The 27220-nt window shown below is 46.0% G+C and overlaps 1 protein-coding gene across 8 annotated transcripts in view; it reads left to right on the top strand.

Annotated features, from left to right (window-relative positions):
- The window catches only part of TMEM241 (transmembrane protein 241), a 107956-nt gene that overhangs the window by 34692 nt on the left and 46044 nt on the right, over nt 1-27220 (top strand). For 7 of the 8 annotated variants that reach the window (XM_019930527.3, XM_073790587.1, XM_019930525.3 and 4 more), the window contains exons 5-12: nt 2080-2157; nt 8089-8114; nt 11443-11494; nt 13697-13745; nt 14878-14923; nt 16040-16075; nt 19333-19367; nt 25753-25822. In XM_019930527.3, coding sequence (XP_019786086.2) covers nt 2080-2157; nt 8089-8114; nt 11443-11494; nt 13697-13745; nt 14878-14923; nt 16040-16075; nt 19333-19367; nt 25753-25822 — 392 coding nt within the window. The remainder of the gene's footprint in view (nt 1-2079; nt 2158-8088; nt 8115-11442; nt 11495-13696; nt 13746-14877; nt 14924-16039; nt 16076-19332; nt 19368-25752; nt 25823-27220) is intronic. The other variant, XM_019930524.3, reaches the window with a different exon arrangement.

Here is a 27220-nt window from a genome sequence, read left to right as displayed (position 1 = left end):
TGCAGCCAAAAGATAAAGAATAAATCCATCTGGAAGTGGTTGGGCAGCAACATCTGCTTAAAGACCCACTTAAGAGTCCTTGAAGCTGGAATAATTTCCCAGCTCAGGGTCCTCCATCGAGGCCACTAAGCGTGGGCTTGGTACCTCTTAATATTGACAGCCTTCATGCAGTGCTCCTGCGTTATTTCCATCATTCCTCCCTATAGCTCCAGGTCGTAGATATTGTTATCCTCATACTACAGAGGAGCAAACTGTTTGGATACGTGCCCTGCTCCACTAGCAGATGGTGGAGCTGGAGCCTGAAGCCCAGCTGATGCCAAAACCCATGCATTATTCTTGATCTTTTTCTGCTTTCCAGGAGACATTATCATCAGCAGCAGCAACAAAGACAATAGCACAATCCCTCACCCCTTAATCCCTCCCCTTTACCTTGTCAAGATTATCTATCAAATTAGGAAAGACTGCTGTTCTTAGCAAACAGCCCAGCGATAGTCAATGTGCAGTGGGTACTCTGTGTATCTTGATAACCCACTGGAGTGTTACCTTTTTTTATATCTTCTTCCTCCCCCCACCTTTTTTGGGGTACAAAGTTGATCCCAGTTATCCCATCATTTACTGCAGTTCAGTCTCCTAAATATTTCCCTCATGTGGCCACTTTTCTCCATCTTCGCTGCCACTACCAAGTTCAGGCCACCGTCTTGTCATTCCTTGTATTAGTTTCCTGTAGCTGCTGTAACAAATTACCACCTACCTAGGTGGCTTAAAACAACAGAAATTTATTCTCTCCCAGTTCTGGAGGCCAGGGGTTTGAAGTGAGTACCAAGGTGTGTCAGCGGAGCTGCGCTCCCTCCAGAGGCTCTAGGGGAGAATCTGCTCCTTGCGTCTCTCTTCCAGCTTCTGGTGGCTTCTGGCACTCCTTGGCTCGTGGCTGCATCATTCCAGTCTCTGCCTCTGGGGTCACATCGCCTCCTCCTCTGTGTGTGTCAAATCTCTGCCTGTCTCTTAGGAGGAGATCTGTGTTTGCATTTGGGACCCACCCAGATAATCCAGAGTAATCTCCCCACCTCCAGATTCTCACCTTAATCCCATTTGCAAAGGCCCTTTTTTCACCCTATGAGGTGACATTCATGGGCTCCAGGGACTAGGATGCCGCTATAGTTTGGAGGGCCGTTTTTCCGTCTATCGCACCACTGAACTTTCGCAACCATCTCTGCCTCCTTTGCCCCACCCAGCAGTCCAAGGTCCCCTAAACACGCAGGTCAAATCATGCACGGTGGGCTTTAAACTCTTCAGTATCTTGTGGTCCTTGGGACGGTCGTGATTCCCTGATAGGGCCCGTGATTACCTCTCCACCTTCCTCTCCCCCACTTTTCCCTTCCACACTATATTCCACCCCACTCAACTCCCCCTGGTTCCCCGAGGAGGTGGGCTTCCTCGCTCCTCTGGGCCCTTGTGTGTGCCTCCAGCCCTCTCCCGCCTTGTCTCTTTTTGCTGGGCTCATTCTTTTTTTTTTCTTTTTTCCCTTTGGCCGTGCCATGCGTCATGCAGGATCTCAGTTCCCCAACCAGATATCGAACCCATGTCCCCTGCGTTGGGAGTGCGGAGTATTAACCAGTGGACCACCAGGGAAGTCCCAGGGCTCATTCTAGTTCATCATTCTGTTCCCGTTTAGACTTTGGACTTCACTTCCTCCGAGAAGGCGTGCTCTGCCCACACTGGGTTGGTCATGCCTTTCTGTGCATTCGGTCAGAGCTCTTACCTCAATAGGGACAGCCTCTCTAACATGTGTCCACCTGTTCACAGGATGTGTCCCCTGCACCTGGCATGGCACCTGACACACAGTAGGTGCTTAATAACTGATGAGAATACCCGTAAGAGGGGAGTGTGTACATCCACCCTACTGAGCACAGTGCTGTAAGCAAGAACACTGATCCACGCGGAAGAGTTTTTGCTGGAGAGCAGTATCGATGTGAATGCCAACAGTGCCCACAGATCTTTATTTTTAAGCGTAAATCAAGAATTATGTAATTATGAGATCCAAGAAAATATTTTCATGCTTATTCCTTTGTTTTCTTTCAGGCCATTCCTGTGTTTCTCACTTTGCATAATGTAGCCGAAGTTATAATCTGTGGGCACCAGAAGTGTTTTCAGAAAGAGGTAAATGATTACGCAAAAGGCTAGTTTCACTCCCCTTGCTTGAAATTTCAAAGACGTGCTTTTTATGTATGGTCCAGATTAGTGTCTGCCTTTTCCTGCCATCTGTTTCCAGTCAAGCCTGCCTGACGGTGGTCACTAATTTCAAGGATCACGGTTTTGACATCCCTTCAGTTCACCAAACATACGTGGGGATGCTTGTGGGTCTGAATGGACCTCAACCCCAGGCCAGCGCTGAGCCAGGGCCTGGGGGGCCGAGGTAGAGATGACTGTGGGCCTGGATGGTGGTGGTGGGGCATTCCCCCCCTCCCCCTACTGCATCCCATCACCATGAGGAAATATTTGGCGAGCTTCCCACAGGGTGCTGGGAGCTTTAGCCCACCCTGTGGACATTCTCTTTTCCTCCCGACCCCAGCTCTGCCTTCCACCAGTTGGAACACGTTTCCTCACCTTCCGGGCCTCCATCCATGAAAAGGGGAGAGAAATGTCACCCACTCAAAGAGTCGTTGGGAGGACACCATGCAGCACAGGTGCTAGTAGGTGCTCCCAACACTTTCCGGCACATAGTAGGTGCTTTGTACCTACTATGTAGTTTAGCTATGATTTTTAACGTGATTGGTGGTTTTAGTTTGGTACCTGTTTTGAGAGTTCCTTTTTTCTAACATCTGCCTGTTTCAAATGACTTCACATCAAAATTTTGGAACTTTTAAGCTCGAGAGAGGCTAGTGGGCCATGCAGGCAGCGCACTTCTTACAGGTGTGCCAGGGACAGAGAGACACCTTTCCTGTGGCCAAGGCCACTCCACACACCAACACTCCCGAGGGACCTTTCTGATACATGGATCTGATCATGTGCCCCTACCTACAGCCCTTCAGGACCACCCAGAAGCTACCTGGAGGCCTGCAAAGCCCTTCACCACCTGGGCCCCATCCACCTCTCTGGCTTCAGAAATTCCAGCCACAACCAAACTTCTCATTTTCCCTAGACCATGTCGTAGTGTTTCTCTCCTCTGATCTGTCAGCAAACCTCTTCGTGCACCCCTGTCCCATTCACTCTATGAATATTCCTACATCCCTGTGTACGTGGCCACCCTGCCAGGCCTGGGTCTACAGTCGTAAACAAGAGGCATGATCGCTGCTCTTTGCAGAGCATCAGCCCAGAAGGGGAGACAGACATTAAACTAAGAATTAGAGCAGGCCACTCTGGGGAAGTGACATTAAACACAGACAAAGGATGAACAGGAGTTGGACATGGTGGGGAGGGGAGGGCTCCCTGGAAGAGGAAGCAGCAGATGCAAAGGACCAGACGTAGGAAGGGACTTGGTAGAAGTCATTCCGGGCTGTGTGGCTGGGACTTGATGGGGAAAAGAGGGGGCGCTTAGGACGAGGCTGGAGACGGGCCTGTGGGGCTGAGCTAGGAATTGGGGATTTATGCTGAGTGCACTGGGAGGAACCGGTTGGGTTATAAGGCCCACAGACACCGTGCAGCTTCCCAGTGTTAAAAGCTCCCCCAGTTTCTGCGGAGGAGAATGGATTACGGGAGGCGAGGGAAGCCTGTAGTGACTCCAGCGAGGCTCCGTACTTTAGGCTAATCTGCCTGCCGTGGGAACCTTCCCTGACCCCTCAGGCAGCTTGGGCACCTTCAGCCGACATTTTACTTATCACACCAGCTTGCAATTTCCATATTTCATCAGTTCTAACATGGGCTTCTTTTTCTCACATCTAACATTTTCACTATCGGGACTTCCCTGGCAGTCCAGTGGTTAAGTGCTTCCACTGCAGGGGGCACAGGTTCGATCCCTGGTCATGCTGCGTAGTGTGGTCAAAAAAATAAATAAGTAAAAATAAAATAATTCTTTAAAAAATAAGTTTTCACGATCTAAAATCAGGGTGGTTTTATAGTCAATGGTATGTCCTGGTCTAATGTTTGTTGGTTTTTTTTTTCTTCGTAGTATAAAAAATACTAATTTTACAATCAGTGGCATCTTAAATTCAGTGAAATACAGTATGATTTTCCCTGTGTCTCTGCCTGCTTCCAGCCCTCTCCTTGCAGTGACCCTGTGGTTGGGTGTTTTTTGGAGCCCCAGGTCTCAGCCCAAGGACTGGAGCTGAGCTGAAATATTCACTAACTGGTCACTTAGGTTCCAGGAGCTGCTCAGGTTCTGGGAGACTAGTCAGACCCTGACTCAATTCCACTCAAATTCCAAAGAAGACTTCTTATTCACAAAATGGATACCTTTTGTGTGAATTAAAAATGAAGATTTACCTGGTCTAGGGATGAGATCCAGCCATCTTCATGGGATACTGCTTCTTTCTTTTTTGGGGGGGCCACACCATGTGGCATGTGGGTTCTTAATGCCCTGACCAGGGATAGAACCTGCACCCCCTGCATTGGAAGTGCACTGTCTTAACCACTGGACCGCCAGGGAAGTCCCTCCATGGGGTATTGCTTCTTGATGGACAAGTCAGATCAGGCAGGTGAAGGTGAGGGTGGGACATGGGGCTGGAGGGTCCTCAGTGTATTTCCACCAAGCAGAGCGCAAGGGTCAGACTCCCAGGCCAAGAGGACCTTTCCTCGGAAGCAGTTGGGTGAATACCAAAATATTGTGAATCTTCAACTCCATTTCATTACTGACACAAAACAACATCATTTCTTGTCAGGGCAAATTAGGAAACAATTGAGTGGGTTACATATCTATTTAGTTATTTTTTTAAAAAACCCTTTCTTTCCTTTACGAATATCATAAGATGTAATAAGTCGGAGAAAATGCAGAGAAAAAAAATGTCAGAAATCAACTGTGATCTTACTTCCTAGAGGAAACGACTTCATTCATTCAGTTCAGACATATGTAGAATATTTACAGAAATGATAAAATACGTCCTGTTTTTCCATTGATCGATTTGTCGGAATCCCTAAATGCCTCATTTCTCTCCACATGGAATGCAGTGTGTTGGCCGGTCCCTGTCTGTAGATTTGTAGGTGGTTTCTAGTAGTTTGGCGTTAAAATCTGCTCTGTGATGAAGATGACCGTGATCTGTTCTTCATATGATTTACATTCCTGATCATTCAGCCTGGAGCCATGACCAAGCGACCGGGTGTCATGAGGAACATGGTTGGACGCCACCTCTCAGACTTGACCTGTGACTCCGGACGTAGGCTCTTTGGTCCATTACGTGTCAGGTTTCCCTAGAATGGCCTTGGGAGAGTAGAGTTGACCTCTTCATGACCTCGCTCCCAGATGAGGAGAATAAGCTCTATCTGGGCTGTGGTTCATTGTCACCAGCCATAACTAGTTCTTTGTGTATGTGCACACACACGCACACAGTTTGACTCTAAGTTAGCGTGTGGCTTGTGGAATTAGTCTCAATAACTTGGCAGATATATTTGCCACGGTTTAACCTTAGAATACTGCTATTCATCCATTGGTTCGCTCAACATTTATGAAGTATATGCTACATGTCAAACATCTGGCTAGCTCTACAGCTACAGATGTGGAGAGACACATATATCACCCTCACAGAACTCAGGCTGAATGGGGAGCTGACATGTAAACAGGTGCTGGGATGCCCATAGAATGTCCTATGGGCTGAAACAGGCGTGTGGGTGCACTGGGGGGCGACCGTGGGTAAGTCTGCTTGCCAGGGCCAGATATGAGCCCAGTCACACAAATGGGTAGGAATTTTCTGGGCACTCCAGGCAGAGAGGAAGCAGCCAATGAAGGCCAGTGGCCTGAAAAGGCCGGTGGGTGTCACTGCAGGACTGGCTGTGACAGAATGGAGTCCAAAAGGGTCAGACTCTGGAGCTCGATCGCCCGGGCGCACACCCTGTGATCCCAAGCAACTTACCTGATTTCTCTGTGCCTCAGAATCCTCATCTGTAGCACGTAACCCAGGACCGTACATTAACCCGTAGTGACACGAGTCAGTATGTGTCGAGCACCTAGGACAGCACCAGCAGTCCTCAGAGCGCGTTAGCTTACCCAGAGCGCGTTAGCTTACCCAGAGCGCGTTAGCTTACCCAGAGCGGCGTCAGCTACTTCCTGTGACTTTGGCAACGTGACTCTTGAGGAGTTGTAGTGACCCACGCAGAGCTGAGATGTCGTTGGGACTCATCACTGGGTGATTTGGGGACCGAGGGGCTTGCACAGGGGAATCCCGGACACAGACTCCTTGGTTGCTCTCGGAGCCTCGGGGGCTGGAGCTCTTGCTGGTGTTCACTCTCCATGTCTCAGGTTCTGGGCTCCTGTAGTCAGAGGAGGTCAAAATAAAAAGGACTCTCCTCTGTGGGATGGGCAAACTCCTTCAGGCACTAGAGTTGATTTGCTGCCCTGTAACGGAAGCCCCCGAGCACCTGCTGGTGAGCATGTCACTCATGGAAGAGTTGAGCATCCTTTTTGTCTCCATCCTCTCCATTCCTTCTCTTCCTCCGAACTCTGGAGATGTCAGCTTTATTTAGCTCAGAATCTTTTAGTGACACGTTTTCCCATGTTGGGGGCAATTATCCAGGTGGGAGCCAGGTCACCTCTGCGTGTGTCATCCTTTCTGTACTGAAGGGATAAGTGTCCCCACTGGGGGGCAGTGGAGTCAAGGTTGGCTTTGCCTTTGGTCTCTGCTGAGGCCGGTTCCACAGAGATGAAAGATAACGTATAAGAGATAACAAAGGATCCAAAGATGGGAGCCACTGCTTTGTACACACACATCGTGTGTTTATTAAAACAATGCAATGTGGATTATTTAGTCACACATGAAAGCTTAAGATAGCCTTCATAGCAAACCACATGTTTCTCTTGCCAGTGCTTTACTTTTTTAAAAAATTGAGATATAATTGACAGATAAAATTATATTTGTTTCAGGTGTTCAATATGATTCAATGTTTGTATATATTTCGAAATGATCGCCACAATAAGTCTAGTTAACATCCATCACCATGCATTTGTTTTTCTTGTGATGAGAAGTTTTAAGATCTACTCTCTTAGCAACTTTCGAATATATTCAATACAATACGCTGCTGTTAACTATAGTCACCGCGCTGTATGTTACGTCCCCAGGCTTTGCTTATTTTATAATAACTGAAATTTTGTACCTTTTGAGTGCTTCATTTTTAAACAATATGTTCATAGTTCACACTTCATCTGAGCTGGAGTAAAAGAAAATTGCAGTTTGTCCTCAACTAGCAAAATAATCCTTCTGAAATGTCCAGAATTAATCTATTATCTTGCCTGACCATTTCCCCTGTCAAATATGAAAAAAATCTATGCTTCTTCCTGCTAGAGCTTTCTTCCCAAGTGCCAAGGACTAATTCCCTTAAACTGACCAATAAAAAGGAGGTAACAAAGGTAGAGTATGCATTAGAATTTCTTCATTTCAGGGAGCTCTAAACGGCAACTGTAGATTTCCCCAATCTGCCCCTTTTTCCTTCTCTCTAGGGATGGAGTCAAATGTCCCTTCTCCTTTTTTCTGTTTCCTAATTTACACATCATACCAGAGAATTTATAGCACTGCTCAGGGTCAGAGCTGGATTAATGAAAGGAAAATTTAAAGAGACAGACCGGAAGAGAAGTTGAACAAGAGCTTAATTTCTTTTCCTACACAGGGTACATTGATTTCTCTCTCCTTTTCATGGTGTGTAAGATGTTCGAAGGCTTGGGCGTGGCGTCATTTTGCTTTTTTGTGGGTAAACATAGTTCTAATGGTGAGAGCGGTAAAACTACTCATCCAGAGTGCTTTGCTGAAGTGACTCAACTCTGGACCTCTGAGTCATCCTTCGTTTGGTCCAAGCAGAAAAAGCCTCAATAAATACTGAAGTGCAGCAAGTTGTTAAGCCCCCAATAAACTTATTCATAATTTATGTGCCTCTTGATCTAAATATTTACTTTCAAGGGGAACAAAAAAGGGTTTTCAAAGACTAATTGTACGTCTCTTTATTTTCATACAGAAAACATCTCCTGCGAAGATCTGTAGGTAAGTTTAAAAAAAACAAAAAACAACTTCACAAACATCTAAAATAGAAGATTTAACCTGATATTAACTTCGATGAGAAACCGTCTGTTGACAATTCATACTTGAGAGTTGACAGAGGAGTTTATTACAGACACTCACATATCCCTATTTTGTGTCTTATTCTCAAATATGCTCTTTTTTTTTCTGAAATATTTTATCCCTAAGGGGAAAACAACTCATGCTAGATTTCAGCCATTGATGCCCAGAATTTCACTAAGAGTTGTGCAATGCTGATGAAGAATGAAAATGGAAAAATGGAAGCGACTTAAAGTTTTAAAAATAATGTTTGATCCTCATTGGGTTTTTAAGAATTCCCGTGGTGGAAAAGTACTGGCCTGCGAATCCGCGGATCTGAGTCGTGGTCTTGGGCCACACAGCGCCGTGACCGTGGGCAGGTTTCATACCTCTCTGTGCCTCAGTTTTCCCAGCTGAAACGTGAGTTGGGCTGGACCTTCTGGCAGGTCCCTGTGCTCCTGTTGTGCTAATTCTGACCTGGATGCCTTGTCCTCTGGTGGCTTCCTGCTTCCTCGGCAGTAGCTGCGAAGCTCGGTCCTGAAGATAGAAAACCAGCAGAATGTTTTAATACGTGGATTTAGGACTTTTTGTTTCATATATTTCTGGGCTTTCATCCAATCTCCTTTTTTTGCCTTTATTACAGGCTGCTACTTGAAGAAAAAAAATCCCACTGTCAGGAAGTATCCTCTTGTTTAAAAGATTAGCAGGTGTTAAAGAGAGGCATTAAAACCCATTTATGCCTGATGTAATCAGGTGTTGCTCAAGGCCAAGTTCGGTGGGAAACTAGGGGCTGCCTCACACCTGGCACTTCTCCCCTCAGCCCTGAGGGCTTGTCTGCTTGAGGGGATCTAACGCTCATTGCCTGTGGATGGGGAAGCATCCTGCATCCTCTAAAGCCTCTGTCCACTGCAGGCAGACACCAAAGCCATGAGGGTTCTCCTCTCCCCACAGCCTACAGCCTGCCTATTCCTGTGCAGTCCCAGAAACCCTCCTGGACAACCTCCCTCCTCTCACCCCACCCTGACCTCCGAATCCCTCAGCAGTTGGGTGCCAGGGAATTGTCTCAAGGCTGTTTGAGTGTGTGCCTTTAAAGTTGGCGAGGCTATAGGAGTGGGTGGACTGGAGTGGTTAGAACCTGTCCCGTGTTGTCCTGCCCTTCCTGAGGCCCTGAGGCCCCAGCTCTGAGGATTCCTCTGTACCCATCCTCCTGCCTCAGGCCCAGCAGCCATGCTAGTCTTTTAAGGGTTACACACTGTGTGTGATGACAACAGTGAGGACTGTGGGGGGGGGGTGGAGGGTGTGTGGACAGAATTGATTAGCGTCACTATTGCCAGTGTACTTAGGTTATGAGTATCAGGCTGTTGTGTATTCTGTATATATATGTAAGTAATACAGAATTTGATATGTATGTAGAACATATACTGGTGTGAGATGTCATATGATAAAGTTCCCTAACAGTGAAAATGCTGTATTCACTGCCCCCCATTCATGTCTTTGATCCTTTGCTGTTCGCCGCGTAATGCAATGGTCAGAAGGGACCCAACCCTGAATATGTTGTTGCATTACAAAATGGAAAGAGGGGGAAAGAGCATGTGGTCCTTTGGGTTTTGTGTTTTCTGGTGCCTTTCTTTAGGAGGAGAGAATGATTGGCAAAAGCTATAGGCCAAGATATTTTGGTATATGAAGCCCATATACCATCTAAAAACCACTGATTTCTAAGCCAAAAAGGATCTCCAAATCGACTTTCTAATGAATGAGAAAATGTAAAAATATCGTGATCGGCAATGTTACTTTTTTGTGCAAGAATTATAAAAAGAACCTTTTATTATGGAAATTTCTAAACAGATATAAAAGTAGACAGAACAGTATAATGAAGCTCTGTAGACTCATCCCCCAGATTCAACAGTTTTCAACTTAAGCCTCTACCCAGCACCTCATTTCAGCAAATCCCAGGCATTGTAGCGTTTCAGCCATAAATATTTTGGTATGTATAAGAGATTTTTTTCTAATGAAACTTTTTTTTGTTTGTTTTATTTTATTATTATTATTTTTGGCCACGCTTCGTGGCTTGCAGGATCTTTGTTCCCCAACCAGGGACTGAACCCCTGCCCTTGGCAGTGAAAGCGCCGAGTCCTAACTACTGGACCGCCAGGGAATTCCCTTATTTGGGAAAAAGTTAAAACCGATAGAAAAGCTCCAAGAATATTACAATGAACTCCCATATACCTTTTATCTAGATTCACCCACTGATAACGTTTTTGGTATTTGCTTTCTCTCTCCATATATACATATGTACATATATATCACATAAAATATGTAAGAATATATACATAATTATTCTTACTCTTATTTTTTTCTGAACCATTTGAGAATAAGTTGCAGGGGTTATGACTCTACCCCTAAATACTGCAAAGCGTATCTCCTAAAAATAAGAAGCTCTTTTATAACCACAGTGCAATGTTTAAGTTTAGAAAATTAACATCGGATACAATACTGTTAGGTAATATTGAGTCGATGTTCAAATTTGGCCAATGATCCGGATATTGTCTTTTATAGTAATTTCTTCCCCCAAAGATGTCACGTCTCTTTCATATCCTTTAATCTGGAACAGTTTCTCGACTTTTTATTGCCTTTCATTGGCTTCATAGTTTGAATAGTGTAAGCCCATTGTTTTGTGGACTATCCCTGAATTTGGGTTTGTCTCAGTGTTTCCTTGTGATTCAGTCCAGGTTATGCATATTTGGCAGGAATACCACATGAGTGACGTTGTGCCCTTCTCAGTACATCGTATCAGGAGGCACATGGTGTAGCTCTGTCCCACTATTGGAGATGTTAAGTTTGATCATTTGGGTAAGGCGATAAGTTTGTAATGTGCTTTCCGTGGTGTTTTCTTATTGGCAAGCGGAATAACTGTAGTCTGCTTGCCCAGTTTTCCACTAGTGTATTTTTGGGGATCGGTAGTTTAAAGAAGCCTCCTTTTATATATACTGTTTTTCTCAAGTGAGCCAGCTGTGGTTTTGCACATGTCCTGCAAATGCCTGTCTCTGGGAAGATGGCTAGCCGAGCCCCAGAGAAGAAACTGGTGTCAGCAAAGCACGTAATTGAAAACTACATGGGTAGTGAGGTTCTCAGAGGATGAACGGGGGAATTGGGTGTGGTCTCACGAGATCTTTGCCTCATCCGAGCTCCAGTCCGTGTATTTCAACCTCCACACTCTCCGGGACTCACCCTTGATGTTGACAAGTGAAGCTGCGTGTTTACCCCCTCTCCACAGTGCCCTCTTCCTCCTGGCTGCCGCAGGGTGCCTGCCCTTCAACGACTCCCAGGTGAGTTCAGGCAGACTCACTTTGCCTTCCAGGTATCTCTGAAGCCTGCGTGGATTAGCAGAATTTCCGAATCCTTCCTTTGAGAAGCAGGATAACCTTGGCCTATACAAAGGCATGTAAAAGCAAACTTTCGGGGCCCTAGGGCACTTTTTGGCCAGGCCAGCACCTCTCCTCAGGTCTCTGCCTTCTCCCAGGCTGCAGCAGGGGAGCCCGCAGACCTCGGGCCTCTGGGTGCCGCGACGGGGGCGGTCCACCCTCTGTACGTGCTGGGGGGACCTGCACATCCAAATGACTCCAGCCCCACACACTGAGGTGAAGTTGATTTTCTTTTCCTCTCATCCCAAGGGCCTCATCTGCACAGTGATTTTCACTTTGTCAGACTGAGTTTTTCTTTCTTAGGCACTGAGAACCCACCCCCACCTCCAGGAGTCATCTCATTTTGGGCTCTTTTTTTTCTTTCTTTTCTTCCCCAGCATTTATTCAGTTCCCATCAAGTGTTAGGCACTGAGCCAGGCTCTGGGGGCACAAGCAGGAATTGCCATCCTCCAGGCAGAAGTCGGAGTCTAGTCAGAGCAAAGGGGAAGGGGCAGACGATGAACCGATAATTATAACACAGGGAGGCCAGGGCTCTGTCCGGGGAGGTGTGGGATCCTTCGAGGCTCAGAGCAGGAATAGGGAGCAATTATAGGGAGCTTACTGTGTGCCAGGCTCTGTGCCAGTGCTTTAGTGCCTCACTCTATTTAATCTCACAGCAATTCCACAAGGGTAGCAGCCATTATTATCTCCATTTCATAGCTGAAGAATAGCGAGGCCCAAAAGGTCACCAGCTAACACATAAGTGGGGATTTTAGAATTTAACCCAGATCTTTCTATTTTCTTTCTTTCTTTCTTTTTAAGTTACTGATCCTTTATTTTGTTCCAGTTAATATATCAAGTTTTAGCAACATGAAAGCCATCATACATTGGACACTTGTGTGCCAGGCACTGTGCTGAGATCTCTGTATACTCGGTTTCATTTAATTCTCACAACAAACCTTGAATGGTTAGGATTACTATTTTACAGAAGAAGAAACAGACTTAGATTAAAATAATTTTTTTTTCAGCTGCTTGGTATAGTGAGTGTATAGATGGTGGCACAACCAGTCTTCAAACCTAGATTTGTCTGCCTCCAAAAGACATGTTTTTTTTTTGCGGTACGTGGTCCTCTCACCGCTGTGGCCTCTCCCGTTGCGGAGCACAGGCTCCGGACGCGCAGGCTCAGCGGCCATGGCTCACGGGCCCAGCCGCTCCGCGGCATGTGGGATCCTCCCGGACTGGGGCACGAACCCGTATCCCCTGCATCGGCAGGCGGACTCTCAACCACTGTGCCACCAGGGAAGCCCCAAAAGACATGTTTTTAATTACCGTGCTAGTTTATAGCAGATGGGCAATAGTCTTTTGGATGTGGGGAAGGGAAGGGGGCAAGAGAATTAACCCGGATCTTTCTGATGCTGGAGCCAGGCTCTGCTTACTGGACCTAAATCTTGAAGGGGGAGGAGGAGCAACCCAGGAGAAGAAGGCAGGTACGGACAGAGCCCTAGAGGCGTCCTGAGTGGCCTGTGATTCAACTTTATTGAGCACCTACTATGTGTGCGTCCCTGGGCAAATTCCTGCCCTCTTGGAGTTAATCATCTAGTGCGGGGTGGAGACAGAGACAGGTCACAAGTAAAACAGAGTGTGTCAGGTGAGATAAATGGAAAACGGAAGGGAAGAAGAGGCGGGAGTGCCCCTCAGCTGAGTTGGCCAGGGACGTGCAAGTTCTCTTTCTCTGGAGGGGGATGGGCAGTGGATGGGACTGGTTGGGTTGATAGGAGCTTGTCATAGGGATTCTTGGGTGTCCTGAGTTTGCATTTCATCCTGAAGTCACTGGGGGATGGCTGGATGATTTTAAGCAATAGGCGGCACCATCAGGTCTACTTTTTAGAGATGCAGTGCTGGGGAGTTGGGGGGATGGGGAAAGAGATGCTGGAGGCAGGGAGCCCTGTTAGGAAATGTTGTAGGCAACTGGGTGAGAAATAAGGAGGGACTGGCCCAAGGCCCCAGAGTCCTGTCTGGCACCATGCCTGGCACTGTGCGTTGACTTTTAGTGTTTCTGATCATCATGCTGGATCCCGTTTGTCTGTACTTACAGCCAATTCTTTTTTTTTTAATCTTGTGTTACAGTTTGATCCAGATGGTTATTTCTGGGCTATAATTCACTTATTCTGCATAGGTAAGGGTTTTTAAATAAATTTATTTATTTATTTATTCATTTTTGGCTGTGTTGGGTCTTTGTTGCTGTGTGGGTTTTCCTCTAGTTCCGGCGAGTGGGGGCTACTCTTCGTGCGGTGCATGGGCTTCTCACTGTGGTGGCTTCTCTTATTGCGGAGCATGGGCTCTAGGTGTGTGGGCTTCAGTAGCTGTGGCTCGTGGGCTCTAGAGCGCAGGCTCAGTAGTTGTGGCGCACGGGCTTAGTTGCTCCGCGACATGTGGGATTGTCCCGGACCAGGGCTTGAACCCGTGTCCCCTGCATCGACAGGTGGATTCTCAACCACTGTGCCACCAGGGAAGCCCCGTCGGTAAGTTTTTAAAGAAGTCTTACTGAAACAATTGAGACTTATTATTCCTTATCATGTATCCACTTTTTAGTGATCCTGGACAATAGGAAGATGAAATCCAAGGTGTCAAGGTTAAAATTAAATGGGCATTTTTCTGGTTTGAATTTTCTGTTTTGGAGTTTTCCTGAAATGTTTGCAGTTTCCATAGAGTCTCGCCTTTCTCACGACAGACATTAATTAACTCGCCAGGGCCCAGGCTTTGCTTGCTCAAATCCACTTGTGCAGTGCTGGTTGGTCTTCTCTAAAAATGGTGAGAAGAGATCCAGATCCAGAGGTTTGTGTCAAAAACACTCTCTTTCAGCAGTATACAAAAAAAAAAAAAAAAAATTAAGTGGGTGAAATAAAAGGACCATCTACTTTATTTCAAACCAGTGTTTCCTATCTGTAGTCTTAGAGGGAAAAACAGTGCCCTGACTTTGTGACACATGGGTCAGAAGTCCTGCGGTGTTTCTCATGTGCACCATCAAAGGAAATCCAGGCTTAACAATCCTGTTAATTGTGTCCTTCTGGGGACCACGAGCCTTTCCAGCCCAGCACTCTCTCTATGAACTGCATCATCTGGGGGATTATCGAATGTGCATCCTTGAAATTCTCCAAAGTGCTCTTGGTCGCCCCCTATTGGCTGCGGGTGACCCTTGCAGGGAAGAGGGGCCCTTCTCCCTGCGGGTTTCATGCTTCCCAGGAAGCACCAGCCGGCCCCCTCCACAGAATGCCGCGTGCCAGTGACTTGTGTTGCTTCCTTTCCAGGGGCTTATAAGATACTACAGAAATCCCAGAAATCCAACGCGTTAAGGTAAACTTTTAAAGTTTGGTGAGTCGTCCTTTGGTTAAAGGAAAGGGGTGAGACCCATGGGGTCGTGAGCTTCTTCCATCAGCCAGAGACTCCATGAGTCCAGGATGGGGGGAGGGCAGCAGGCCGGGTCCATCAGTACCTGAACCATTGCCAGCGATGTGCAAAGAGCCTGGAAGTCTCTCTCCTCTTCCTTCAGGGTGGCCCTTTAGATGACATTTTGACAAAAATTGCGTGACTGGCTGCCTTGGGCCCCAGTTCACTTCTTCCAGCTCAGAGGCACAAGTCTTTTTTCTTGTTTCTCCAACCCCTTCCTAACTTTAGACCCAGAAGCCTCCCCCGTCACCAGCTCTGTTCTAGGGTAAAATGAGGCCTTTGTTGAGGGCAGTCAGTGGAACAGAGTTGCTGAATGTAAATGAAAAAGATGAGAATTCAGGCCTTGGTTGGGCTGGAGCCGCCAGGTCAGAGCCCGCCACTGGCCAGCTGGCCACTGGGTTTCGGGGCCGTCTGAGGCCCACAAAGAAAGGTCTGAAGGGACTGACTCCTGGGAGAAGGTTATACATGCTGAGGGTATGTGATGGGTCCTTAGAGCACCATTTTTTCTTTGAATAAAGTGTTTTTTCAGCAAGAAGCCAGTAGAGTTGTTAGATAAAATACAGGATACCCAGGTAAATTTGAATTTCAGAGAAGCAAAGAATAATTTTTTTAGTTTAAGTATGTTTCATGCAATATTTGGATCATACTTATACTAAAACATTATTCTTTATGTGAATTTCAGATTTATTTGGGTGTCCTGTATTTTTATTTGTCAAGTATGGTAGCCCTAGAAGCCAGTCCAGTGACCTGAGAGAGCTGACACTCCTTTTAAAATGGCAAATGTACACATAATCGGCCACAAGTGAAAATGCATGTGATAGTACTAAATTGAAAACGTTTTTAAAAAATGAGCCAGGAAATGGTTTTGAATATAAAGTACTTTTCTTAGTGTTTATTAATGATTTATAAATCTAGGAACTTATACATAGATCTAATTTATTAATGGAAGAAAATGACTATTTTGTGTATGTTAAACACATATTATTTTACCTTTTATTTATTTATTTTTTTCTCATTTCTTAGTGACATTGACCAGCAGTACTTAAACTATCTATTCAGGTAAAATATAATTTAAATTTTCAAAGAATAACTCATATTCTTCTAGAGCTAATGGATTTTTACTTTCCAATAATGTATATATTTTCTATTAATTTTTTTATTGGAGTATAGTTTATTTACGACATTGTGTTAGTTTCTGCTGTACAGCAAAGTGAGTCAGTTATATCCAGTAATATTTTGATAAGGGAGATCTGAGCCAGTGTGCCTGCCTACCAGGAAGGCAAGCTAAATAATTGGTGAGATGATCAGAACTGCAGAAACTAAATAGTGGTCCTGCCGTTAGGCCAGGCAAGAAGGGCTTCCATCCAGCCCCACACTTCAGAGAGCCATGCCTCTCCCCAAGGCATATGGAGTCTGTAAGGCTAAGAGCCCACACCCTTCCTTCTAGACTGGGCCTTGGAATTTCCGACCCAAGTGGATTCCAAGGCCTCCCTGGGTCTGTCTTCTTAACTCATTCCGAGACCCAATGGATGTCCAAAGAGAGGCTGTTAGTATGAGGGATGTGCATGGAGGGTGGGCTTGCAGACTGAGGTGTCCACACACACATGTTTGAGGTCCTTGGGTGCAGGACGGAGTCTGGTGTCGGGAGAGAAGAGGGTGCACTGGGAGCTGGGAGCCAGAGGCAGGATGTCCCCACACTAACACCTTCTGACAAGAAGCTCCAAGGACTCCAAGAATCCTAAATTTTAATCTGGACTTTCAGGTTGCTTTGAAGGTGTACTTGTTAAGGTAGGATGAAGTTTGAGGCTTGATTTATAATATGTAAGTGTAGTATATGGATTTCCATTTGTACCGTTGCCCCAGGCCAAGTAAAGAATAGGGGTTGGCTGCTGAGTAGAATAGCTGGGGAGTATTCTTGCATTCTGAGAGTCCCACATGGTGCACTGAGGGACCTAATTGAGAAAGTGAGGTTTTGCTGTCTAGAACTCAAGTTTGCCTAATGCAACAACATTCAGTCCAGAGGACCAAGGTCGGAGAGGTGCCTCTCAGCCTTTGGCCACATGGATTTCTGCAGGAAGTTGGCTTAAAACGTTCAAGATCTGTGTTCTCTACCTACAGGTAAAGTTCCTAAATATCTTAGTATCTATGAAAATGCCTTTTTGAAGACAGGATTCAACCCAAACGTAGCTGGGGCCTCTTTTGTACTCAGTGGAACAGTCATTAGTTCCACTGTGCCCAGACCCACCAGCTGCCTTTTCAAGAGATGTTCCTGAAAATGCAGAAGTCTCTTGGTGTTTGAAATGTTTCCATGACATCAGACTACTTTAGACAGTTCTTTTTCCCCAACAGAGCTTATAGCCAAGGCGAGCAGCAGAGGGTTTTGGAGGTGGAAAAAAACAGCCGCTGTGACCCCCAGCTAGTTCTCCTGCCCTCCCCCCTCTCCGCCCTCCCCCGTGTGAGGGTTTCACTACCTGGGAGCCAGGTGCTCAAGGCTTCCTGCCTCAGCCCACTGCACACCCCGCCAACGCCACACTGCTGTTTCCACGTCTTCTTTCAGTACAAGTGATGAAGATGAGCCAGGACTGAGATTCGATTTCCCACAGGCCCTGGGTATCAGCCTCCAGAGATCTGCATTCACTCAGCTCTGTAGGGTAGCTGCGCCTGTAGGTGCCAGCCCGGAGCTCTGCCTGCTGGTTTGATCTCTCTCTCTGCTGGTTTGAAAACATAGGGAGAACCTGCTATGTATCTGGCCCTGCTAAATACTTGAGCTCCAAAGATAAATAAAATATGGTTCTTGCTCCCCAGGTCATCACAGTGTAGGAATTAGAAGGGCGTAACTCTATATTTACAAAATTCAGACATGGACTAGAGAGCCAACTCTTTTATTTAATTATCTCTTATTTTTAACTCCCTAGTGTTTTCTTTTAGAGTCACCCTTTGGGGTGATTCCGATGGTGGCATTTGGGATACCGTGTCAGGCCCTGGGACATGTTTTGGGATGGAAAGGGGCCCCTCACATCCAGCCATAGGAGCAATAACTTCTGCTGCTGAAGTTGAAGCCGAGAGGGGATCCAGCGAGATAGAATGATGGAGAATGTCCAGGGTATGTGTTTTCCAGAGAGAGACAGAGTAATGGAGAATGTACAGGGTATGTGTTTTCCGGAGAAAGAAGAGACAGCAAGCAGACGCCCATGAGGACAGGGAATCTCCAGTCTTGTCTGTAGTGTGTGTATTTTTTTACAGCTAGCTACCTGTAAACCCTTGTCTCACAAACCTACAACTTCCGAATGACCAGAATGTGACTATTCTTATGGCCGTTGTCACAACCCTCCTCTCCTCCTGCCTCTTTCTGTGATGCTGCTCCTCTGAAAACCATCAGAAAAACAGAAATGATGCTGGGAGATAACCCAAGAGCAGGGCTGAGGAGCTAACATTGGTTTCCCTGGCTGTCATGTCACCAACTGGAGATTCGTGGCAGTGGTTCCTGATCCTGGTACTTTGTAGCTTCCGGGAGCCATAACAAATAAAAATTAGAGATTCTAGCCAGGATGTTACACTATTTGGATGTATATCCAGGGTTGAGAACCAGAGCAGGCCATCCAGCGCTTTAAGAAAACTTTCCTTCTTATATTTGAATTAAAAGTTTCATTCCTAACCTCCAACTAAATCAGCTGCCTGCGTGGCATGAGTTTTGATGGAAGAGGGTACGGAAGGTGGGCTTAGGACCGCACAAAGGCACTTGTAGACAGGCGCCGGGAGATGGGACAGGCTTCCAGAGATAAAGATGGGAGACAGCCAAGCGCAGGTATGGCCTGCATCTTCCCATACAGCATCAACTGCAAATTGGTCCGGGTAGTTTTCAGACACAGGGTGGATGGCGTGGGTCATTTTGTGGGCTAGCTTCCTGGAAATTTACCTATTCTTCTGTGTAGTTAATTTTGTGATTTAGCTCACATTCAACGGCTGACTTTTAGGCTGCGGCCTGTTTGTAATTTAGACTCTGTTTAGCTGACAAATACTCTCTGTGGGTTAGGTGAATATGATAATCATTAGTGGCAGGGCTGACCCTCCAAGAGGGGAACGGACCCTCAGAGTCCATCCCAGGGGAGATCCAGCCCTCTTGCCCAAACCTGAGGCATTTCAGGAGATTCTCACTCTCTCCCTGACAAGCTGGATTTAGGCAGAACGAGACCATTCAGTGCAGATAGTTTGCTTTTAGGCAAATCTCACTGTTTCCGAGTAGAATGGGTGAAAATGGATGTTGTTTTCTCAGTGCTGGGGAAGCTTTCTTCACGAGTCTGCTGTTTCTTTTTCAGCGTGGTGCTCCTGGCGTTTGCATCTCACCCCACAGGTAAACGTGATTTTGTTTGTTTGTTAGTGTATCTTACGCTGCCCATTCAACCCAGTGCTCTGACTCCGGTTATATCTCTGAAGGAAATTTTGTAAGAGAATGTAGCTGCCTTCCAGGGTGTCAAACTTAAGGGTTAGGAATGGCCCACATACTTGAAACTGTTCTTAGTATCCCGTTGTGGATTTATGGCCCATGAATTGAACCTTTTTCCATGTTTTATTGTTGATGTTTTCATCTGGTGCAATCTCAGATGTACAGACGGGTTTATAATCTGCCAGATAAATTAGTGCTTGCTTTGTCCTTTTCTAAAATTCTCCCTTCAAGTACCCAGAATTGCTCTTCAATCCTAGGGCTAAAGATTTGCTGGAGAAGTTCAAATTGCACCTATTTCTCAGTGACATCCTTTTATACATTTTTATCATATATCGTCATCCAGTTTTCATAATTCCAGATTAAAGAAGTCATTTTAAAACTTACCTTCACCCATATATACACTGATATGTATAAAATAGATAACTAATAAGAACCTGCTGTATAAAAAATAAATAAATAGAATTAAATTTTAAAAAAGAAAACTTACCTTTACCCTGTTGCTGCCTCAGTTACCCTAGAGTTGTTTTCCAAATTCAGGAATTTTCCGTAGTACTCTATTTCATTGTGTTTTTTTACTTTGAAAGGTTTTGAAGTTGATGCAAAGATAAAGCAAAAGTATCTGTGTGTAGCATGGCTGGAAATACACATTTTTTTGGTCACACTCCTTAAACTAATGTTTATTGACCTCTGCTATGCATGAGGCATTACCCAAGCCCTCAGGGTCTCAGTCTTTTATCCGGAAATTAAGAAAGGTGGACTGGATTATTTCTGAAGCCCCTTCTAGCTCCCTACTGTGCCCCAAACAGCAACCCCTTTCTGTTTGTGTTTTTAGCTGCTTCAGACTGTTTGAACTAATATCCTCAGGGAACTGCTGATGGTGACTCGGGTCATGTTTCTAGATTGGACATGACCTATCCGAACTGCTGTCTCATTAGCATAATTTGAATTATTTTTTCTCCATGAGTGCTTCTACGCTTGCCCATACTGAAGCACATCCACTGTTTTCTGCCCACTCCCATAGCCTGAAAACCTATCCTTTGTAAAATTGCAAGTCATATGAAACCCTGGTGTTGACCCTAAACACCTACCTGTACCGCTGAGTGTCCGCCTCCAAATCCTGCCTCTCAGCATTCCTTCGTGCAGCCAGAGGGTTGCCACCCAACAGATTTCAGAGCCCACTACGTGTCTTCTGCCTTTCAGATAGGTTTTTAATCAAAGACCTTTGGAGAGTTATGCTTGCTGGTTCTTCTTGGTTTACATGTTCATTTTCCCCCTGAGTGATTTCTAGTGGATTTGGGTGAATGATATTCACTTAAAGAAGCCACTCTGCCTTTCACTAAGAGGTTATGCTAGTTCATTTGTTACACTCACGCTTATCAGAACTGGAAGGAACCTTAGTGATTATCCAAGGTGCCACCACATTTTACAAATGAGGAAATTGAAACCCAGAGGAGTTAAGTGATGTGACCAAGAGGAGGAAGTGAGTAGCAGAGGGAGACTGGGGTTTAGCTAAAGCTTCCCTGCGAGGGGATGCCCCACAGCCGTAGGGGTCAGGAGTCCTGTGGGCCTCAGTAGCCATCGTAGCAGGGCTCAGGCAAAGGCCCCAGGGAAGGTAGGTGTGCGGCTACCTACGAACTGGCGGCAGCCTTCCAGAAGAAGCCGGAGATGTTCATCTATACCAACACCAAGTTGGGTATCTAATCCGTGAACATCGCAGGGAAACACTGTGGAACCACACCTACTTTTACATGAATGAAGTAACAAATACAGTTGTGGTCTTTATAAACAGTGCAGTTTGTTTATACTGAAGTTGTGTAATGCACAACCATGTGCAGCTCTAAGCAGTGGCCCATTGTTTCAAAAAGCACACAGGTTTGCTCAAGTAGGTAATTAAGGCAGATGGATACGAAGGTAGGGATTTGGTGTGTGAGATTATGGAAGCTGAGAATCTAGAAGACCCCTTGGGGATCCGTTCTTCCCAGCTTTATAAAGCCAGGTCAGTTGCCCTAAACCTTTGATGGGTCCTGGTGATGTCTTCTCATAGGAGCATAAGGTTGATTACAAAACTTAAGCAAATAAAACCGCTGAGGAGAATCTCTTTCCTCCGGAAGTATTCGAGGACTGCTCTGACTGGGCAGCTGCAATTCCTGCCAATTCGTTAGCTTCCTCATTGGACCCGTGGGTGGTCCAGCCCATTTTTAAGGTGGAACAGCACTTCGTTCTTTCCCACTTGCTCATTATACTTTCCATCTGGAGTGTCCACTTCAAGGCCTGGGTGTGGGCCAGGGAGTGCAGCTTCCTGATTCTCCCACATCTGCACCAATTAAGACACAGTAAGAGCCAGGACCCGCGAGTGCAGCCTTTTTTTTTTTTAAGGCTCTGTTAATTTCTGATGTTTTAAAAACAGGCCTTTATTCTTTTTGGTTTCTTCTTACCTCTTCTTTCTTGACTTGTATCTTCATTATTTAGTAGTACTCTCAAAACATTTTAAAATTGAGATGTGATTTACACATAGGAAATGCACCTATCTTAAATGGGCAGCTTGATCAATTGTGACAAATGTATATGCCCATGTAAGTCACACCTCTGTCAAGATATAGAAAACTTCTGTCACTCCAGAGAGTTTCCTCACGTCCCTTCTCAGTCGCTGCCTCTCACCGACCACCAGAAGCCCCTGTTGATCTGATTTCTGTTACCATACATAAGTTCTGTCTATTCTAGAGCCTCATGTAAATGGAAACACACAGGAAGTATTCTTTTGTGTCTAGCTCTTTCATTCAGCATAGCATTGAGAGATTCATCCAGGTTTTGGGTGTCTCACTAGTCTATTCTCTTTTATTGCTGACTAGTGTGCCAGTGTGCGAACCCTTTGTTTATCCATTCACCTGTTGATGCTCACCTGGGATGTTTCCAGTTTGGGGCTGTTATGAATGAAGCTGCTATCAAGATTCTCATACAGTGCTTTTGGTGGACTTATGTTTTGATGTCTCTTGGATAGATATCTAGGAGTAGAATTTCTGGGTCTTACAGTAGATATATGTTTAACTTTTAAAGTGCCAGTTTTCTAAAGCATTTGTACCATTTTACCCTCCCACCCAACAATGCGTTAGAGTTCCGGTTTCTCCATGTCTTCACCAACATTTGGTGTTGTCTGTCTTACGTTAGCTATACTACTAGGTGGGTGATGGTCTCTCAGTAGTGCTTTTGACTGAGCCGCCCTTCTCACTCACTCCCGAGTGACTAGAAAGATAAGTTTTCTTGCAATGCAGATGATGTGGCTTTGGGTCACCACCTTTGGGGTGCATTGGGATGTAGTGGTAGGTAGGGACCAGGTAGATAGTTCTCCATGTCCTAGGTGCAGACCCTGACACTCTTCCTATTTCAGGCACTGGGTTTGCTTCTTGATGGGTGGGATCTAGTTCTCCTTCTAATCTTTCAAAGTCACAGTTCATGCAGAAGCTCCAAGAATCTTAGAAACTTGCACCCCCAGGACTGCTTTAAGTAATAGTAGAGAAAAGAAATTCTTCCCCTGTTTGAAAGTTTGCGTTTCATCTTTGTATGGGGTCCCTCTGCTGTGGCATTTTCAAGAGAGAAAATTTCAAGGAACCGGAAGGGCAGGAAGACTTTCGGGAATCTGACCAGAAATGACCTTGTTATGTGGTGTGTCTACTGCTCGTATTGAGATAAAGCAATCAGTACGAACTACATCCTGGAACTGACCTTCCACTTTTCCTCTCATTCTGAGGACTGAAATGTGGTGAGAGGAAACTTTCTTGATGTCCAAGTCTCCATTATTCTTGGTGTGGTAAAATTGTGCCACACTTTTCGCCGTGGCGATTTCATGCTCCATTATCTTCGGAGAGATGGGACTCACTCCCTCGCTCAGAGAGTCAGCAGAATTTTAACTGTGGAGCACAGGCATGAAGGCTTAACTCCGACTTCTGTGCATAAGCTCCACGTTGATGCCACAAAGCATGTGTACAGAGCTTGAACCACTTACTTTGTGCTTAAAGTGTGCGTTCTGCACTAGGTGGTGCAGAAGTGTTGTCTTTTGAGCACCTTTACACGGTTTTTAGCTCCTGGGTCTAGTTCTCATGTGGTTGGGGCCAGCGAGCCACATACTGCAGCATGTTCGGGGCTATTTTTGTAGCACACTCATTAACCTTTGCTGTTTAGAGGTTAGTGTGCACCCTCTCTGTTGAAGTAAAAGATGAGGCTGGCTGAAGGCATCAAGGGGGACGTACTGGGGGCCAATTTGAGATTGAGGACCAGCAGAGCCAAGTGGAAAGTGTTCGGAACATTCTCTCCAGGGAAAGCAAGAGGGGTTGAAGTCTTCCAGATACTCTTGGCGCAGGGGTGCTTGTTATTTGTCAGAGATGGTCCTCACACAGTGGATACAAGGGTTGAGTATAATCGAATCCTTGCTCACAGGACTCGATGGCTCTAGAAGGAGAGACAGTCATGGACTCAACTACGTGAGAAATGTGTGGAGGTTTTAGACATGGCTCAAAGAGAAGAGCGAGCTCTTCTCTCTCTTGCTCTCAATAATCGACAGGATCAATTTTTAGGATTTGAGGGAGGATTATTATGCAGCTGGTCAATTCCCTAGGATGGTGATTTTTTTTCTTTATCTTCCTTCCTCCCAATCTACCTCTGCCCACTCCACTGCCCTTCAGACCCCTCCGTAGCCTGGGCCGCACCGGGAGTCCAGGTCACCTTCCCTGAATCCTGAGGTCCTGCGTTTAATTTATCCTTCTCTGCTCAGTCCTCCCGATCACACTGACTGCGCTGCAGTTTCTCTCACGCTGAGAAGGCGGTTGGGAAACAGCCAAGAACCAAGGGCTGCCAGAGAGACAGAGCAAATCCTCCACGAACCTGCCTTCGCCCACCTTACGGGGGGCTGGGCCGCCTGCCAGCGTCGGGGTGCTCAGGGTCTCCTCGGCTGTCACTTCTGTGCGAAAAGGGGCTACAGAAGCAGTGGAGCTCCTCATGCACTGGATGTCTGGGCCTGATGTCAGTTACAAAGTCCCTCCACCAGTATAGGTCCCTGGTAAATGACAGGGGTGTCCAGTGGAGCCGTAGCAGAAAGAGAACAAAAGCTCTTAGCCTTTGGTTGGGCTGCACGAAAACCAGATCCTAGGGGACCTCTCCTCTTATTTAAATACACATACATATGTACAAACCAAATCAAACAAAATAACAATAGTTATGGTAGAAAAAAGCAAACGTCCAGAGAAGTGGAATTCAGACCTTTCCTTCCCAGTCGATGGTTGAATCATTTGAGATCATTTAGGTACAAGGAAGTGTAGCGATGCGTTGTGTCTTTTGTTCTGAAACTCTTGATTAGTAAGTGTAGTGATGAAGGATGTTCCACCGCCCCTAACGGGCTCCAGTCCATCCAGAACTGAGAGACGGACCGAGGCCCAGGGGTCTGGAAGGTCTGGCGCCTCCAGAATCTCAGAAATTCCAGATTTGGAAGGATTAGGCTTTCTGCTGTGGAAACGCTTAATTCCTTTTCTCTGGACATTTTTGGAAGGCTTTCTGCTTTTTTAATCTCCTGACTTCTTGTTTGTGACCAAGTTCAAATTCCAGAGAGGGAAGCGGCCAATATGTGTGATTATTTCCTCTTGCACCAAGTGGAACTAAAAGAATGAACTTACTTCACTAGAAATAAATGTACCCTTTGGACCTTGAACTAAAATGAGTATGCACAGGCGCTTGGCCCCTTCTCTGTTTGTGCGGTAATTAAACACAAAGATGAGAGGAGATGTCAGAGGCATGCGTTCACGATCCTTTTTTAGATATAAGGCAGGAAAGAATAGAAGAATCTTAAAAAAAAGATTCTTTTTGTCCTACGCTCTGGGCCAGGGATGGCTGCCTGGCGAAGAGGAAAGATCTTAGGACTTGAAGTCACCGGGGTCCACATTCTGGCTCAACAGTTAGAGAGCTGTGCAAACGTAAACAGAGCACTTCTCTGAGCTGCAGTTAAAATGGGGATGACAAAGCTTCACAGGGTTGTTACAAGGATTGAAAGAGACGATGTTCGGGAAGCTTTTCACACAGGGCCCCGCACAAGGCAGGCTTTTACTAAATGGGTGTCATTATCATCATACTATTATTATAATAAGACAATGCCAATGACACAGAAACCCTCGAATGCCGGAGTGAACTCACTGCTGGGCAGCTCAACTCTCAGAGGGCTGATATAATTAAGATCCTTGCCTTGTGTTTCCGGGCAGCCGGGGGCAGGGGGCTTTCGGGCTGTGTGTCTCACCCTTGCTGTTTCCCTCAGGTGATCTCCTCAGCGTCCTGGACTTTCCGTTCCTGTATTTCTACAGATTCCATGGCAGCTGCTGTGCCAGGTAATCTTAACTCGGAAAACCCCTCGCACTGTGGATTTGTATGTTTCTGTACTACCAGCTGTGTCTTCGTGAAGCCCCAGGTCACTGTCTGTTATCTGAATGAGCGTCAGAAGAAAGTGGTGTCTGGCGCGGGTGAGGAATTTGCCCCGTCGGCCATCAGAGGGTTGTCATGAACGTTCTCAGGTGCTCAGGGCTGGCCTGGGTCCTGCGAGGACCCCTGTCCTGAAGAATTTTCTCGGCCAGGGCAGTGGTTTTCGGACTTGCAGAAGAGAGAGAGTTCTCCCCCTTTTTTATTTTTTTCCCCCACAAGCAATTCTTAAACAGAACTTCAGCATATAAAAATGATGACACTGACCCAGTTCAAGGGAAGATTTGGGTACAGAATCACACCCTGTCAGCATCTACCTTTATTTCTCTCTTGTTCCTAAAGGGCAGCCTCCAAAAAATTTTGACTGAACCCTAAGACTCTGAGAGACAGATTTTGAAACCAATGACTAGGAATTGTCTAGACCACAAGGTGATCGTTAATATTTGGCCTTGGGAAGTATCAGAGATGTGGACCAATTAGATGGATACATTTAGATACAAAGAGGTTCATCCCCATCCTACCCCCACCCCTCTCCTGCCATGACCCCCACTTCACTTGACTGTACTGTGCTGAGGAATGGAAAGGCTTCTGTGGACGGTCTCAAAGCATGGATTCTGATGTGGTCGAAAGACCACACTTGGGTTGAATTTCAGCCTTGCTGTTTGCTAATTTGTGTCTTTGGGCAAGTTATCCTACTTCTCCCAAACCTTAGTTTAGTTTTCTCGTCTGTAAAATGGAAAGGTAATACTAATACAGGGTGATCGTGTGTATTAAATAAGGTCCACGAAGCTCAAATCATCTTGCCCGGCTCAGCAAATGATGGGCATTATTATTATCTGTAGATAAAATGTCAACAGACCAGAAGCAATTGCTACATAAAAGCCAGACCACCTATTTCCACCCAAAAGAGAGTGTGTCTTGTGAAGCAGTGGTTCTTCACAGAGAGTTAAAGAGCTGATATGCAGCTAGGTGCTGTTTCTGATGGGGGTGTGTTAGGGCAGAAAAAATCAGTATCATGGAGTTTGCTCCTGCATTGGAGCCTCAGAACGATTTTTTTTCTTATCATTCTCAGAAAAGTTTCAGGAAAACACTGACAGAATTTGTCTTCTCAGTTCCTATCCATTTGGTCAGGCCTTGTCACTTGCCCATTAGCTAGGATTGTGTGGCAGGAGTGTCAGTGCCACCCTGGTGCCTGCAGACTTGCTTCCCTTTGGGCCTGCTTCTTTGGCCGCATGGGTGGCCAGGGTGCCAAGGGGGCCGCCAGGTTTGGTTATTTGGAGCAGAGCATCACGGTTCATAGCCCGTTGGTG

This window comes from Tursiops truncatus, chromosome 13, assembly GCF_011762595.2.
Source record: "Tursiops truncatus isolate mTurTru1 chromosome 13, mTurTru1.mat.Y, whole genome shotgun sequence".
Lineage (NCBI taxonomy): Eukaryota > Metazoa > Chordata > Mammalia > Artiodactyla > Delphinidae > Tursiops > Tursiops truncatus.
The sequence above is the reverse complement of the archived record's forward strand: the minus strand, read 5'-3'. Positions and strand labels throughout refer to the sequence as shown.